The following is a 16,016-nucleotide window of genomic DNA, read 5'->3' on the forward strand; positions in this document are numbered from 1 at the left end:
CACAGGCCTTATGATATGTACACCTGATATAATCAAGTAATTTATATAAACCGCATCTGACCGTTTTATTTTGAAGGGACTTAATTGGAAGAGCGGAAGTCACATTCGACGCCATTTTGAAAATCGGTCACCATAGAAAAGCTTGTGCTACTTGCCTTTCGACCTACTATATATACATAATCTAGCTTTTAGACGCAATGCTGAAATTAAAATAGTGTACAATAACTGTCAAAACGCCGTTATTTGAACGTTTATGTTATTTACTTTATTTTTCTAATCCTAGTTTACTCTTCCAGCTATGACCAGCGAAGCAGCAGCCGATCAGGTAGTTAACCTACACGCAGTACACTGCATGGCAAGCCCACAATGTAGGGCTACATGTTTTTACACAACACAAAATGTACCTAATTTTCAGTTTCTTCAATTACGGTTAATGTATTCGTTTGCACTAGTTGGCGTTAAAGAGTAAACAATGGATGAATGCAAGGCCGCACCAGTAGCACGGCGATAGCAAGGTTACAAATGAGGATGGTAAACGAACCGTCTGCAGTGTTAGCAATAGCTACCAAGCATTAGCATGTTTACTCTTTACGTTTTCATTGTGCATTGTAACAGGTGGCAGATCTCGAATAATTGCTTTGATATTGTAAAATTAAGGTTGACCTCATCACCATCATGTCATCATATGAGCAATTGTACCAAAATAAAACACAACAATACTTCGCCATATTACTGTTATATGTTGTTTGACGTGATTAATGAACTAATATGACATATGTTTTGGTTGTTTTATGCATCTAGTTAACATGTTATATTTGCTATTCGAAATGATGGGAAGTATATTTGCCACTGTCAAACATCTGGTCCTTGTTTTTGTCTTGCAGGCTGCAGAGTATATTCCGGAGAAGGTGAAGAAGGCAGAAAAGAAGTTGGAAGAAAATCCATATGACCTTGACGCATGGAGCATTCTGATTCGAGAAGCACAGGTTTAGTGACACAGAGTTGCATTCCTGGGGTTCAGCATATTGGGGTTGACGGGTGGTTTGAAAAGAGGGTGGGGCATGTAGATTGTCTAAATAATGAATCATATTTTATATAAAATTTTATATTTATGGTATGTAAATGCACTTTCCTTTCATAGAATCAACCAATAGATAAAGCCCGGAAGACCTATGAGCGACTAGTCACACAGTTTCCAAGTTCAGGCAGATTTTGGAAACTTTTCATAGAGGCTGAGGTTATTTTTTATTCTCTCTTAAGTGTGCATGGCTGGGGTATGTCCTAAATGATCAACAATGTGATTTTCACACAACCAAAATGTGTCATTTCTACATACTTTTATCAGTTTTAAAGTCACAATTCCTGTGTTTGAAACAATTCATAAATTCACCCAAATATGTCAAGAAAGTTTCACCCTTTAAATGCATCTGTAGACTCATAATGTTTAATTTTGTGTAGCATATCTTGTGTGGTTCATCTAGAATTGTGGCTTTAAAATACCAGCAGAAAATTGGCTTTTTTGCTTTTCCAGAATAATTTGGATTTTTAATACAGTCTTTTTCACAGTACGTGTGGAGGAGGGGGAGGGGGGGGGGGGGGTCATGTGCATTTGTTGCATGTTTGGTCTGCAACAGTATTAAAATAATTTTAATGATATTGGAGTGCATTAGCCTTTTATTCACTTGTCGTGTCAATTTATTGCCTCCTGTGTCATTTCTTTTGGGTAAATATATTTTTTCCCTCCCTTGTCCTGAACATGAAAAATAACACTGATCTAGACCTGCTGGGGCCTACAGCACCTTCCTACATCCATACAGGTTATCAACTTCCATGTCTAACAGTTAGCATGTTTCACAGAGTATAATTTTACCTCACATTTACTGCCCTCTATATTCACCTTGGAAGTACTGCAAACCCTACCTCACTGTTATATTCACTGCAGCAGTTTTTCGTAAACAAATTTGAAAGGTCTAAAACAGGCTCTGTCAGCAGCTATTACGGGTGGGCAGCATTTACAAAATAAAAAAAAATTTACAATTTAATATTTATGGTGTGTAAATTTACTTTCCTTTCATAGAATCGACCCATAGATGAAGATTTATTATCTGTCAGAAGGGTGGGCAGTGTTGATAGTAAATTATCTTTTTTATGGAGTTTTCCCAGTGACAATATTCAGAAAATATGCCATTTCAACAGAAATGTATACACATGTATAAAAATATATTGGGTTGAGGTTCAAGTATCAGACGAATGTGAAATGACTAAAATGACCCACAAAGTGTAGAAATATTACTTTATACCCTTATTTTGAACTTTTTTTTAAACTGGCTCTTTTTTCAGCATTTTAATGGTCAGCTATGTAACTGATATTTTGTTTTTGGGTTTTTTTTTCATTTTGCATATCTTCAAATCAGCATTCTCAATGATGTCAGTATTTTTGATAAATCTGCCCACCTTTTATGTCATATATAACAATATGGATTAAGTCAAATGGATCGTCTTTGGATCGTTGGAAATATTTTAAGGAACATTTAAAAACAAAAACATTTTTAAGTTGCCATCTTAAAGCATGTACATTTTTGCTCTCAGGTCACATTAGCACATCTATCTAGGCATAACATTTTCATCATTTTCAGTTAGAATACGAGCTAATCTACACTTTCTTTTTGATGGAATGTAAGAGTAGGAGTATATTCAGTTAACATCAGAATTAATGACCACACCAGTGCACCAATGTGATAAACTGTTGCTTAAGGTAAAACATTTTTGGACATCTAAACCGTTCTATTTTCAGTAGCATAATGGCTTTTCATGAACTTTTGGCATGTTATCCATGAGGTTCCCAATCTTTGGGTTTTTACATTTTGTATTATGAATTGGACTACATTTTTTACTTTATTATGGCTGGTTGATTAAAGAAAACATCCTGGTCACATTATTTGGGTCATGATTTTGATTATTATGTTAATTAATGATGTATGTTTTTTGTGAAGTAGGTATAATTTTGTTCAGTGTAGATTAGAGTGGCTTTGCTCCAGGTATTGCTGAGCAGAATTTTACTACACCATTGTGTAATTGATTGGAGCAATAATAGTAATCTTCACAGCCATACTTTTTGCAGATAAGGACAGCTTTGAATTCTTAACATAAGGCATGTCATTACGATACATGTCACTACACATTAGATTATCCTATCATTGCCCATTTTGATGAAGGAGAAAGTGGACTTTTTTCCTATTTTCCAGGAGTTTTAGTGTTTTAGTTTGTTTGTGGATACACACCACTGAATCTTCTACAGCTTTTGCGGTTCCCCATGCATAACCAAATTAATCTCACCTTCGTCTGGTCCCTTATGTTTGGTGAAAAACGTTCAGGCTGCTATAACGTGGTTTAATCTGTTTGTAAGGTGCAGAGACAGAGTGCTGCAATTCTTTCATCTGTAAGATGCAAAGTGAACCTATTGACTTTGCTGTGGTACAGTTTTAAAGAAAATAAACAAATATTCCCTTAAGCAATCTGTCATTATTGTGTGAAATTCACTTTGTTGATTTCCTCAGTTTGATTGTGTGAATGATCAGTTGCATGAATGCATGACCTCTAAAAACATACACTGTTATTATGTACGGCTGTTATAGTAACATTGAATGTGCACTCTCATTTGCAGATCAAGGCTAAAAACTATGACAAGGTTGAAAAGGTAAGTAGGCAAACCTTGTTATTGTCAAATTTTCAATTCAGATGCCATCAGTCAAGGAAAATCAGTTAAAACCTTTGGTGACCAGAAGTAACATATATTCACATTAAAATGTGAATGTGATTGACAAAATCTAGTTTACAAACTGAATGCACAAGGTCAGCTTAAAAAAGCATGTATAATTATTCCTTATTCTGTGTAGTATGCCTTTGACTTTCAGTTGACCTCCCATTTAAATACTTTGATGTTTAGAGGAAAAATGTAACAAACCATTACAGTTAACTACTGTTCTCTTACCTCTAGTTGTTTCAAAGATGCCTAATGAAAGTATTGCACATTGACCTGTGGAAATGTTACCTCTCATATGTCAGAGAGACCAAAGGAAAACTGCCTAGCTACAAGTAAGAGAATAAAAATAGTTACATGAGTGTTTCAACAAGCTCAGCAAAATCTAAAGCATCCATGTGTCCTACCAACAGAGAAAAGATGGCCCAGGCCTATGACTTTGCTCTTGATAAGATTGGTATGGAAATCATGTCATATCAGGTACAGTCCCAAGACAATTATTATTATTTCTGTGTACATGGCTTTTTTGTTTGTGTTGTTTTTTTTTACATTTTCTTTGTTTATTAGATCTGGGTGGACTACATCAACTTTCTCAAAGGAGTGTAAGTGCTGCTTTTATTCAAACAAAGTTACTTGCTAACCTTTTTAATAATATTTATTTGTGTGTTTTGGTAGTGAGGCTGTTGGCTCTTATGCAGAGAATCAGCGCATCACTGCAGTACGAAGGGTCTATCAGCGGGGCTGTGTCAATCCCATGATTAATATTGAGCAACTCTGGAGGGATTATAGCAAATATGAAGAGGTGAGCTGAACCCTAACTCATGTTATTTAAATGCTTCTTTATAGTAAAAGTTTAAGAAAAAAAGTTTCATAAATGTATTGTTCTTTTACACTAAGGGGATAAATGTACATCTGGCAAAAAAGATGATTGAGGATCGAAGTAGAGATTACATGAACGCCAGGAGGGTGGCAAAGGTATGACACATGATGGATATGTGAAATGATAAGTTCTTGTTATTAAAGCACATCAGAAACCCAGTGTTTATTGTTGTATAGGAGTATGAGACTGTGATGAAGGGACTGGATAGAAATGCCCCCTCAGTGCCACCCCAGAATTCACCACAGGAGGCCCAACAAGTGGAGATGTGGAAGAAATACATCCAGTGGGAAAAAAGCAATCCGTTGCGCACAGAAGACCAGACTCTCATCACAAAAAGAGGTTACTGTCATATTCCATTGCCAATAAACAGTACCACCATATAACCAGTGGAGGGCAGAAGGTTATTTTTTTTAAACATAGGGTATACATAACATTAGTTTTACAAGTGAGTTTGCTGTGTGTTGCAGTCATGTTTGCCTATGAGCAGTGTCTATTAGTGCTTGGTCATCATCCTGACATATGGTATGAAGCAGCACAGTACCTGGAACAGTCCAGCAAACTGTTGGCAGAAAAGGGGGTAAGTTTAAAGGCATTATTGAGTTCACTCATTAGGTTACTAGAAAATGTACTAAATATGATCATTAAACTTACTACTACCCTCAGGACATGAATAACTCAAAGTTATTCAGTGATGAAGCTGCTAACATCTATGAACGCGCTATTGGCACTTTGCTGAAGAAAAACATGCTTCTGTACTTTTCATTTGCAGACTATGAGGAGGTGGGTGTCTGACTGCTTTTATAGATAGAATGTTTAGGCTTTTTTTTTTTTTTTTTTTTACCTTGTATCGTCCATGCTTCTGCAGAGTCGTATGAAGCATGAAAAGGTGCATGGCATTTATAATAAATTGCTGGCTATTGAAGACATCGACCCCACGCTGGTATATATTCAGTACATGAAGTTTGCCAGAAGAGCTGAAGGCATCAAGTCAGGTCGAACCATCTTTAAAAAAGCCAGGGAAGATCCACGCACTCGTCACCATGTGTATGTTACTGCAGCACTCATGGAGTATTACTGCAGCAAAGTAAGGAGAAACTGTCATCAGCTGTCCTATTGTACACATGCATATCACAGCATTGCCAGATACTTAATGTGATTAAATTAATTTTTATTCCAAAGATTCTACTTTAACTGTACATTAGAAGGAAGCTAAATTTCAAGAGGTTTGCAATAAATATTACGACTGTGAGAAAAGTATTCACCCACTGCACATCAATTGAAATATGTAGAACCACAGGATTTAATGTTCCCCATTAATGACGACTATGGCCTGCACCCATAGTCTAAAACGAGCCAAGCAGTAAATTGGTATTTAAAAATTATACTTTTAGCTTATAATATAGATACATTAATGTAATTTTATTAAAGCAGTCATTTTTTTTTGTAGTTGAGTCAAAAAGTGACATATTATTTACAAAAAGGTATTCAGTACAATTCATCAAATAAACCTGTACTGAAACACTGTATAAACCTGGAAGGGATCTGCAGGTTTTTTACAATGTGAATACATTTCTCACTGTGAAATCGTAGAATTTTTTATTTTTGCAAAACTATGAAATTGTTTTTTTGAATTTATTTATTTTTTATGAAAATCAGTTTAATCAGATTTAATAGCTACATTGTAATAAATCTGAAGGAATTAAAGATGTGTGAAAACTCACTGAGGCCACTGTATTGTAGCATTGTTTGATGTATTTTATTCTATCTATTATTTTTATATTGAGTATATATTGTGATTGTAGTTAAATATTTATAAATACGTGTGTTGAATTTCCTATCACCTAGAATATTTGTTATACTTTTGGGCATCTTATTGTATTCGCACTGTTTTTGAACTTTGCTGTTTACACATATAACAACAGTATACATTTTCTGTGATTTTAGGACAAATCTGTGGCCTTCAAGATTTTTGAACTTGGTTTGAAAAAATATGGTGACATTCCCGAGTACATACTTGCCTACATAGACTACCTCTCACATCTCAATGGTAAGTAATGTTTGCCCATCTGTTAATCTTTTACACCATAAAAAGACATTTTGTTTTTGAAAAGTACTTAACATCAACTGTTTTTTCTCTCCAGAGGACAACAACACACGGGTCTTGTTTGAGCGAGTGCTTACTTCAGGAAATTTGTCTCCTGAAAAGTCTGGGTAAAGTAAATGATTAATACTGTTGCATGTTATCAAAAACAAACACAACTAAACTCTATTGTTACTTGCTTTCTTAGTGAGATCTGGGCTCGGTTCTTAGCTTTTGAGAGCAACATAGGTGACCTGGCCAGTATTCTCAAAGTGGAGCGCAGGCGTTTTGCTGCCTTTAAGGATGAGTATGAAGGCAAAGAAACTGCCTTGCTTGTAGATAGATACAAGTTCATGGACTTGTACCCCTGCTCTACCAGTGAACTCAAAGCTCTTGGATACAAGGTGTGAATGTATAATGTTACGTACACATTGGACAACATGAAATATCATTAACCTGTGGTTTGTATTATTAAAGGATGTATCTCGTGCCAAACTGGCTGCACTACTTCCAGAGACAGTGGTGGCTCCTTCTGTGCCTATACTGAAAGACGAAATTGACCGTAAACCAGAGTATCCCAAACCTGATACTAATCAAATGATCCCCTTCCAGCCTCGTCACCTTGCCCGTATGTGTTTTCATTGTTTATATTTATTAAATGATTTCTTCATTGGAGGACAAATAAAGGTTATCTTATCTTTATCTTTTAAGGAAAAAACTAAAGTAATTTTACTTTTTCCTCCACAGCCCCTGGTTTACACCCAGTCCCTGGTGGAGTATTTCCTGTTCCACCAGCCGCTGTGGTATTAATGAAACTTTTGCCTCCACCAACATGCTTCACTGTAAGTGTAACGGTAACAGATCTATTTAAATATCATTTGTGCAATCTTAACTCCTGTTGTACTGTTTTAGGGACCCTTTGTTCAAGTGGATGAGCTCATGGAAACATTCAGGAGATGCACTCTTCCTGAGAGTAAGTTGATTTTTGGGAATGTGTACTGAGCCCTGTACTTTGGCCTGCTGTTTACTTGTATGTTTTGTTCCTATGAAGCTGTTGACGCTGCTGTGGAGTTGATCACTGGAAGACTCCCTGATGCACAGGGCGAGGGCAATGGGGCCATGGAGAACCATGCTATTGCCAAGTCACTCAAGAGGCCTAACGCAGACTCCGATGAGGAGGACGACAAGGGAGCTATTGCACCTCCCATACATGACATTTACCGTGCCCGCCAACAGAAGCGAATCCGGTAGACACTCCAAACCTTAGTGTAAAGTACGCAGTTGTGGTCATTATGGGTAATGTATGTCCACTTTTGACATCTCTCTGTATACAAAAGATGGTCAAATGAGTGGTCTGGTTAACAGTTCCTATTTTTAAAGACTGATCCTTATTCTGTACACATTTTTAAATCTGGTAGTCGATGTTGTCACACCTTGTGAAGTTTGAGTGATGGCAAATTAATCTTTTTTAGAAAAAGGAATTGAATTTCCTCTCAATAAACACTGAGAAACATAATTTTGTCTCGTCATTATGTATTACACATTCAAATATTACAAACACTAACAGAAAACATTTTAATAACAAACAATAACAAAACAATTATTTGTTCTTGTCATAAAAGCTTAGTTTTAAATTATTTGGCATACCAGATGCCATAATCAAGTCAGTTGAGTCAATGTAAAAAAAACATTTAAATAAAAAACAAATCCTGAAGTGATAATTCATATACAGTTTAGTGCGTGCAGCCAAATGTCTTCAAACACAATCTCTGGTCATTTGCTAATAATGCCGTGTTTTGCTATGCAACCTCCTCCTGTATGTAACATTTACACAGGGATCTTAACCTATTAACCTGACAAAAAATAAATATTGAACATACTTTTAAAATTAATGTCTTTTGAGAAATATAAATATCACCTTAGTAACATATTGACCGCAGATAATCTATTTCCAAAATACTGAACAAATATTTCTGGATGGCCTTTATAAAACTGTCCCAAAAGTCTTCTTTTTTTACTAGCTGAAAGATGGGGATTTTCATGGATAGTCTGTAGCAATGATAACAATTCTTCTTTTGTGTTTTTTTGAGCATTTTCTGCATATTCTTTAGAACTTATTCTATTGCAATATGTTGTATCTGCAAAAAGGAAAAAAAACAAAAAAAACAATGGTAATGTTTCATTCTAAGTATGAATTTAATTAAGAGAAAGCACTGATGTACTCACCACTCATATTGTTTGGATCCTCTCCTTTAACTATGGTAATTATTTTGTCAGTAACCAACTTGTGTAAAGTCAAAGGTGTCTGGTAAAAGAAACATTGATTTAAAAATGTATTTGGCAAGCAAACTTATTGGTTAATGAAACTTATTACTACTTACTTTAAACAAATCATGATGGTTATCCATCATAAATAGCACCATTAGATCTACTTTTCCTTTAGGCAGTTTTCTGCTGTACACAATGGCATTTGAGAAGGCTCTTTTTACAGCCATTCTGTTTTCAATCTGGAAAAGAGCGATTTTTAGCTGTTGTGAACACATATAGATAGTAGAGTGCAGTGTCACTGCTCACCTCCTTGTGGAGCTTAAGTTCCAGTGATGTGGATGCAATTGCCATAAACCTGAGCAGCCTGCGCAGCTCTTCCCTTCTTTGAGAGTCCTGGATCTTCAGACTCAACTGGAAGGCCTCCAGAGCTTGTTCTTGCTTTCCATTTACTGGAAAAAAAAAAAAAAAAAACTTGATTAAAGTTTTCCGTAATCATAAACTTGTATGCATTAAAAATAAAAAAGCAAAACTCCACTCACCAAGAAGTTCAGAGATGCCAGAGTGGATATCAAAAATGTAGTTACACAACAGAGGCGGCTGTTGAGCATGTCCATAATGTTCAGCTAGAATCTGATAGAGCAGCTTCTTACACTGGAGCAGGTCATCGGCACAGCGGGCCAAACCACGGCTCAGCTCTACGACCAACTCATCAGGTACAAACTCCAGACAGTCCACTGCAGCAGACATCCACTCATCCGCCCTGTAGGACAGGACAACTATAGTCATCTAGAGCTAAAAAGGCTGTGACGTTCTTGAGGTCACAATTGTATATTATAACACAACATAAAACTCACTGTGCTTCACTAAAAGCCTTGAGAACTTCTCTGTCGAGGTAACTTGACGTGCACATGACATCTGTGTCACTGCTTGTGCCATTCATTTTGGACTCTGATGGACCCTTTCCCTCTAACAAACTCTCCAACAGGGGGAGCTCTATCAGCTGCAACAGCCTGAACACAGCCTGCTGGTGCCACAACTCATCCATAACTGTACAGAAATGTATAAAAACACATGAGATGTGATTCAAACATACATACTGTAGATTTATTTTGTAAGAAAAAAAATCTGTTTTACTGTCTTGAGATAATCCAAGGTTGATCATCTGTGGTGTGACGTTTGCACTCAGGTCTAGGTTTTTTAGCACTTCTTCCAGAGATATGTCTGTTGGCGACTTGAAGAAAAATCCATGCTTCACCTCTTGTCTGAGGAGATACACAATTGCATCAAGCAGTGAAATTAGTGTAAAGTATTGTGTTGCTTTTCAACTTTAATTTACAATATGTTCCAATTATTTATCAATCATGTCATAATAAAACACAGCTCTGGTTTAGTTGTCACTCTCACAATAAATCAAAAGGCTGCAAGTGTTAAAGCCAAAGTCTTTAACAGTAACATATTAATGCAATATGATCACAGCAACAGGTCTCCTGAAGCCCTTTACAACTACATTCAAAGCTCAGCGTTACCTATGGTAAGAAGTAGATTATGGGATGTACCTTTCACGTGTTGGACTGTTCTTGTTCCATTTGATTCCTGGGGATTCATATCCACTTTCATTGTGCTCTGACGATAAGTAGTTTAATGAGCTGCTCCCTGGACTCAGAAACCGGTACAAACTACAGCTGCTATCCTCAAAGGTTGGTTGCTTCTTGTCCTTTCCAAAAACAACTTTAGTCCCAACTGGTTCAAACACTCTGGAGTCCATAAGGGCCTGGCACAGACGAACAGCCTTATAACGCGGCACGGCCTCCTCTCCAAAGAAGCGCATGAGTGTGATGTGTGTGAGGACTGCGTCTACAGCCTCTGAGCCCAAAAAGCAGTCGTGGTAGGACTTGAGGTTGTGTCTGCGCCGTTTGACCTCCACGTGGGTGTGCAGGTTGGAGATAATGCTGCCCCAGATGTAGGTTGCCCTGAAAGGCTTCCCCGCCATGGCCATGTCTTACCCTGAAGCAAGGAAGACACAAAATACATCAGACGTTCACCCCAAGTTTGAAGACAACATGTTTTACTGTGAACTTTTTTTTTTCTCAGTTGACTATTAATCATATCAGTAGAGCAAGGTTTCGGTTCCTATTCTATCATATAGTGTTATGGGACCTTCACTGGATCTATGAGAAACAGACATGCAATGCGATTTTGACATAATATAGAATAAATATATTGTGTGTTCTGTTCATAATTTTGGCCTCACAATCTTTGCACATTTTATTTAATATTATTGCTGTCGTAGCTGCTTTTTGGAAGTACAGCTCCTCAAAAAATGTCACTTATCAGTGCTTAACCCTTTTTGTCCAATACAAATGTAAACTAAAGGTACAATGTACAATTTCATTTTCTCAAAAAGGAAGTAAACATGCTCATAATGCGCAACAACTGCTGGTAAAACATTATACCTTGATTATACTGATAACTGTATATTGATTTTTTTTACAAAAACATAGATGTGAAAGTTGCTGGTTTCCATTTAGTGTTCTGGCTCTCGAGCTCCTGATCCAATCAAAAAACATGAATGAATCAACTCCAAACTTGTTGTCAGATTATGATTGACCTTTACAGTACATACGGGCAACCAGCATTTTAGTTTCAATTGAGATTGTATTGCTTTTTATAAACCAGCTGTAACTTTTAATATTCATTAGACCCGGGTTATCCTGGACTGCACTAAACACTGATCACACACAAGGATACACAGTGTATTCTGCTGACACAGCCCCCACCTCTCCACGAGGAGAGAAGAGCAGAAGGTGTCAAGACTACTGCTGTTTCCAAAAGGAAACATTTGAAAACCTCTGAACAAATGTTGGCAGTAGATCAGGTCAGCACTAAGTAAAAAGAAAAACAACCTCTGCAAAAGACAAATATTTTAATAATAAAATTGTGAATGCCAACACTGGCCCCATACTACACACATCATACTACACACATCATACGACACACATCATACTACACACATCATACGACACACATCATACGACACACATCATACGACACACGTCATACGACACACGTCATACAACACACGTCATACTACACACGTCATACTACACACGTCATACTACACACGTCATACTACACACGTCATACTACACACGTCATACGACACACATCATACGACACACATCATACTACACACATCATACTACACACATCATACGACACACATCATACTACACACATCATACGACACACATCATACGACACACATCATATGACACACATCATACTACACACATCATATGACACACATCATACTACACACATCATATGACACACATCATACTACACACATCATACTACACACATCATATGACACACATCATACTTCACACATCATACTACACACATCATACGACACACATCATACGACACACATCATACGACACACATCATACTACACACATCATACTACACACATCATACTACACACATCATACGACACACATCATACGACACACATCATACGACACACATCATACTACACACATCATACGACACACATCATACTACACACATCATACTACACACATCATACGACACACATCATACGACACACATCATACTACACACATCATACTACACACATCATACTACACACATCATACGACACACATCATACGACACACATCATATGAGACATCATACGACACACATCATACTACACACATCATACTACACACATCATACGACACACATCATACGACACACATCATACGACACACATCATACTACACACATCATACTACACACATCATACTACACACATCATACGACACACACAGACACTAAGTGTCCACTCGGCACCACTGCAAGTTGTGGTTTGTTGATTTTGAGGAAGACAATTAAATCTTCTTCCAGAGTAAGACCCATATCAGGCCATTTGTGCATCAGATAAGTTTCAGGATGTTAGGCTAAACCCATGTTTTTATGTAAATGTGAATATCTGAATCAAATAGGCTTTGCTGTCGGACATCACGTGAAAACTTAAGGTCCTAGTCTCGATAGAGAGCTTTTGCTACAATGAAGTCTTTATAATGAAGTAAAGGAGAACCATCTGCTGTGTCCCTACAGGGATCTGTGGATTACCTTTTACAGATTAAATGCATTAAAATGATGGGAGTGGGGCATGCATAAGGTTTCTTTCCCACATGCTGAGATTTGATCCTGCTTAACCTATATTATTCTGCCAACCTTCAAAGGCATCAAAGAAAGGCTGACCTGTATTCCAACTAAAGACAACATCACCATTTGTGTTTGCACACATCAGTGGAGGTAAATACTCGCAATGGGAGCAGCAGCAACACATGGGACAATCCCCTGTGAACACAAACAGCCCATTACAGGTGAAAGATCAAACACTAGCTCTGATTTTGTGCAGAGGCAAAGTAATATTATTCCCAAGGCAGAAAAGCAACGAAAAAGGCTTGAAGGCTGCATTTTTCTAACATGTTGAGTCAGGTTACATCAACCGATCAAGCCCAAGGACATCATTTGAGAGAAGAGACCATTGGCTCTTTTAAATACACCTGTGTCTATGATAGGCTGGTTAAAGTTAAAACCCTGGTTTGGTGTTTTAATACAAACACCAGGCTGCAGAATTATCAAGAGTACAATAAATAAACAACTATTTGCCAATATTTAATCTATGGGGATATAATGGAGCATATTAGTAGGCAGGCTTAATGATTAAACCGATAAAGCACGTTTGCCTATTGGCTTAGTCTAAAAAAAGTGTTAAGTATTAATTAAATGATAAGCCTAGTCTTTCAAATTCTGTAGTTTTTAAACAGACAAATTCAAAGTTCAGAGTTCATTCAAAGTTAATCGTCTCAATATTCCAGAGTCACAAATGCAGCAACAAAAACAATTTTAACAACATTTGATCTTTCCACAGACGCTTGGTTCCAGTCAGTCCTCCACTGTCAGGAGTTCTCGTTACTTCTCTCTAACAGTCTACGCCTTTGGACAACGAGGGAAAAGTCTGAAAAGGACCAATATCTCACCTTATCTCAGAAGCATAACAACTTCTTTCAGTCACTGTAGAGGCTGCCATTCAAAGCGAGTTGGTCCATGTCTTTGGTTTTCAGTGCGCACCGTGACGCACGCACCTCGCTCCAGCTCTCTGCGAAACCGTCTCCTCCCACGAACATACATTATTCATGTGCCAATCACCGCCCGTTTGGGACGCCCATTAATGTGATAATGAGCCACTCTCGGGCTGGTTGACACTAACAACTTCATTTTTGATGTAAACACTCTAAAAAATGTGTCACTGCGTTAAATCACCAGGACTAAAATAACTAAAATGAGACTAAAAAGCTGCAAGCTGCACTCATATGTAGGCTATTATTACATTATACATATGTTTTTCCTTATGGGCTGTAGTTTGTATGAACTGGGTGCAAGACACAATTGAACTGTACCATATCCGTGTTAATATTTCAGCAGGAGTCACAGAACACACGTTTGTCTTATATATCTTGTTTGTTAGTTTCTCCATATTGCCTTTTTGAATTTTATGCAAAAGTAGCCTAGAATAAATAAGGTATAATTTCTCCAGTTACACTCACAAACACCTATAAAACATACACTCAGCATTGACTTGAATACAGCAGTGTCTGTCTTGAGGTGTAATCTGACAATGGAAAAGTAGTAAGCTGACACTGCAAAGCCAATGTAGCTCACTTGCTGAAAGAGACACTGGAAAAGGAAGGCGGCAATGCAATATTATCACACTCAACTATTGTATGTCTACAAAGCTTGACCTTTTATTTTTTTTCTGATCACCCTTGTCTGGACCCAAATCTCTGTTCAGTCAAGACAAAGATGAGACTTGAGGAAATGATCTCTTGAATATTCTTGGCAGAACTGGTTTAACAACTCTTGAACTGAGAATGTCAGGAGTCAGGTGTGTTTGGACAAAACTGACACTGACTCTTTTCAGACTTTGTTTAACTCACATTTAAAGAACGAATAAGATCATGTCGACACATTTTAGCAAAGACAGAAAATGTAGCCTACTCACAGTTGGTTTGAGTTTATATGTGAAAGTAAATTATGGCAGTGACCTCTAAAGTTACCTGTTTTACATTGTTTTATTTTTACCTTATTTTCCCATTTTTCTGTAATTTAAAGGTAGACTTTCTATTGGAGCGCTCCCCACCAAACATATTCATGGAGATGTTATTGCTTCGCCCAAAATGTTCTACAAGAAACAATGTGACAAGCATGTGAAACCACCAGGCCAAGTTACAGGTCAGCTCTGTGGAGAATTGACTCCACTCATAATAAGAACGCATGTATTTCAAGGTTAAGGTACACTTTGTCCTTTGCATTTGACCCATCTTTCAATGCCACTGGGGCGTCTCCTCATGAGCAGTGGGCACCACAACGCAATGCTCAGAGAGCATCTCTGTTGCTAATCTTGGTCAGGACTACCTAAACTGGAGGATTTGACCTATTGTACATGTTTTGGGTTGAAGGGGGAAACTGGAGTGCCTGGAGAAAACCCACCCAGACATGGGGAGAACATGCAAACTCTGCACAGAAAGACCCAGGCAACCTGGTGATCAAATCTGGGAACTTCTTGCTGTGAATGCATGCCTCCTATCCACTCAGCCATATTTATTTGACAATTAAAACACCTGTAGCAGAATAAATACTAGATGTGTTTAATATCACACTGTGGAGCCCCCACCACAAAAGGTGAAGAGTGCACCTTTAAAATCCACAAAGGTAAAAATGTAGTTAATCTGTTTGTAGAAAACATGTTATAAACACCCAAGCTACAGTCAGACTTTCAAAAACTTTAAGGGTCCCTCAATAGAACTCCCACATGTTACACAATGATTCATTAAAATTCATTAGCTTTTTATCTAGAGAGCAGAGCCGTGTATCTGTTACAGCTGTGTCTGCGCTGGAATCTGAAATGCCCGCCTGACGTCTGCCTCCTTCTTTTCCATCTCAACAGA

At 37.5% G+C, this 16,016-nt stretch overlaps 2 protein-coding genes across 2 annotated transcripts; one reads left to right on the top strand and one right to left on the bottom strand.

Moving 5' to 3' along the window:
• The first annotated feature begins 95 nt into the window (after nucleotides 1-95).
• Nucleotides 96-8,231, top strand: cstf3 (cleavage stimulation factor, 3' pre-RNA, subunit 3). Its single transcript, XM_033984799.2, has 20 exons — nucleotides 96-325; nucleotides 885-986; nucleotides 1,142-1,237; nucleotides 3,665-3,697; nucleotides 3,998-4,095; nucleotides 4,174-4,240; nucleotides 4,328-4,362; nucleotides 4,436-4,562; nucleotides 4,658-4,735; nucleotides 4,817-4,979; nucleotides 5,108-5,217; nucleotides 5,304-5,420; nucleotides 5,506-5,724; nucleotides 6,585-6,687; nucleotides 6,782-6,851; nucleotides 6,929-7,124; nucleotides 7,198-7,348; nucleotides 7,468-7,562; nucleotides 7,633-7,693; nucleotides 7,772-8,231. The coding sequence occupies exons 1-20, from the start codon at nucleotides 299-301 to the stop codon at nucleotides 7,969-7,971; spliced, it is 2,148 nt and encodes a 715-aa protein (XP_033840690.1). The 5' UTR covers nucleotides 96-298; the 3' UTR covers nucleotides 7,972-8,231.
• Nucleotides 8,232-8,460: 229 nt separating this feature from the next.
• On the bottom strand, nucleotides 8,461-14,162 carry depdc7a (DEP domain containing 7, paralog a). The gene is made up of 9 exons (XM_033984810.2): nucleotides 14,049-14,162; nucleotides 10,545-10,992; nucleotides 10,123-10,250; nucleotides 9,843-10,035; nucleotides 9,528-9,748; nucleotides 9,295-9,437; nucleotides 9,102-9,227; nucleotides 8,947-9,025; nucleotides 8,461-8,858 (listed from the first exon to the last, which is right to left on the bottom strand). The coding sequence occupies exons 2-9, from the start codon at nucleotides 10,982-10,984 to the stop codon at nucleotides 8,635-8,637; spliced, it is 1,554 nt and encodes a 517-aa protein (XP_033840701.1). The 5' UTR covers nucleotides 10,985-10,992; nucleotides 14,049-14,162; the 3' UTR covers nucleotides 8,461-8,634.
• Nucleotides 14,163-16,016: the final 1,854 nt, after the last annotated feature.

Source organism: Periophthalmus magnuspinnatus, chromosome 3 (genome assembly GCF_009829125.3).
Source record: "Periophthalmus magnuspinnatus isolate fPerMag1 chromosome 3, fPerMag1.2.pri, whole genome shotgun sequence".
Lineage (NCBI taxonomy): Eukaryota > Metazoa > Chordata > Actinopteri > Gobiiformes > Gobiidae > Periophthalmus > Periophthalmus magnuspinnatus.

Coding starts and splice junctions, on each gene's coding strand:
- cstf3 (XM_033984799.2), top strand. CDS start 299: ATGACCAGCGAAGCAGCAGCCGATCAG. Junction 4,563..4,657: donor ATTATAGCAAATATGAAGAG/GTGAGCTGAACC, acceptor TTTTACACTAAG/GGGATAAATGTACATCTGGC. Junction 7,349..7,467: donor CCAGCCTCGTCACCTTGCCC/GTATGTGTTTTC, acceptor TTTCCTCCACAG/CCCCTGGTTTACACCCAGTC.
- depdc7a (XM_033984810.2), bottom strand. CDS start 10,984: ATGGCCATGGCGGGGAAGCCTTTCAGGGCAACCTACATCTGGGGCAGC. Junction 9,438..9,527: donor TGGCATCTCTGAACTTCTTG/GTGAGTGGAGTT, acceptor TTTTTTTTCCAG/TAAATGGAAAGCAAGAACAA. Junction 8,859..8,946: donor GGATCCAAACAATATGAGTG/GTGAGTACATCA, acceptor TCCTTTTTGCAG/ATACAACATATTGCAATAGA.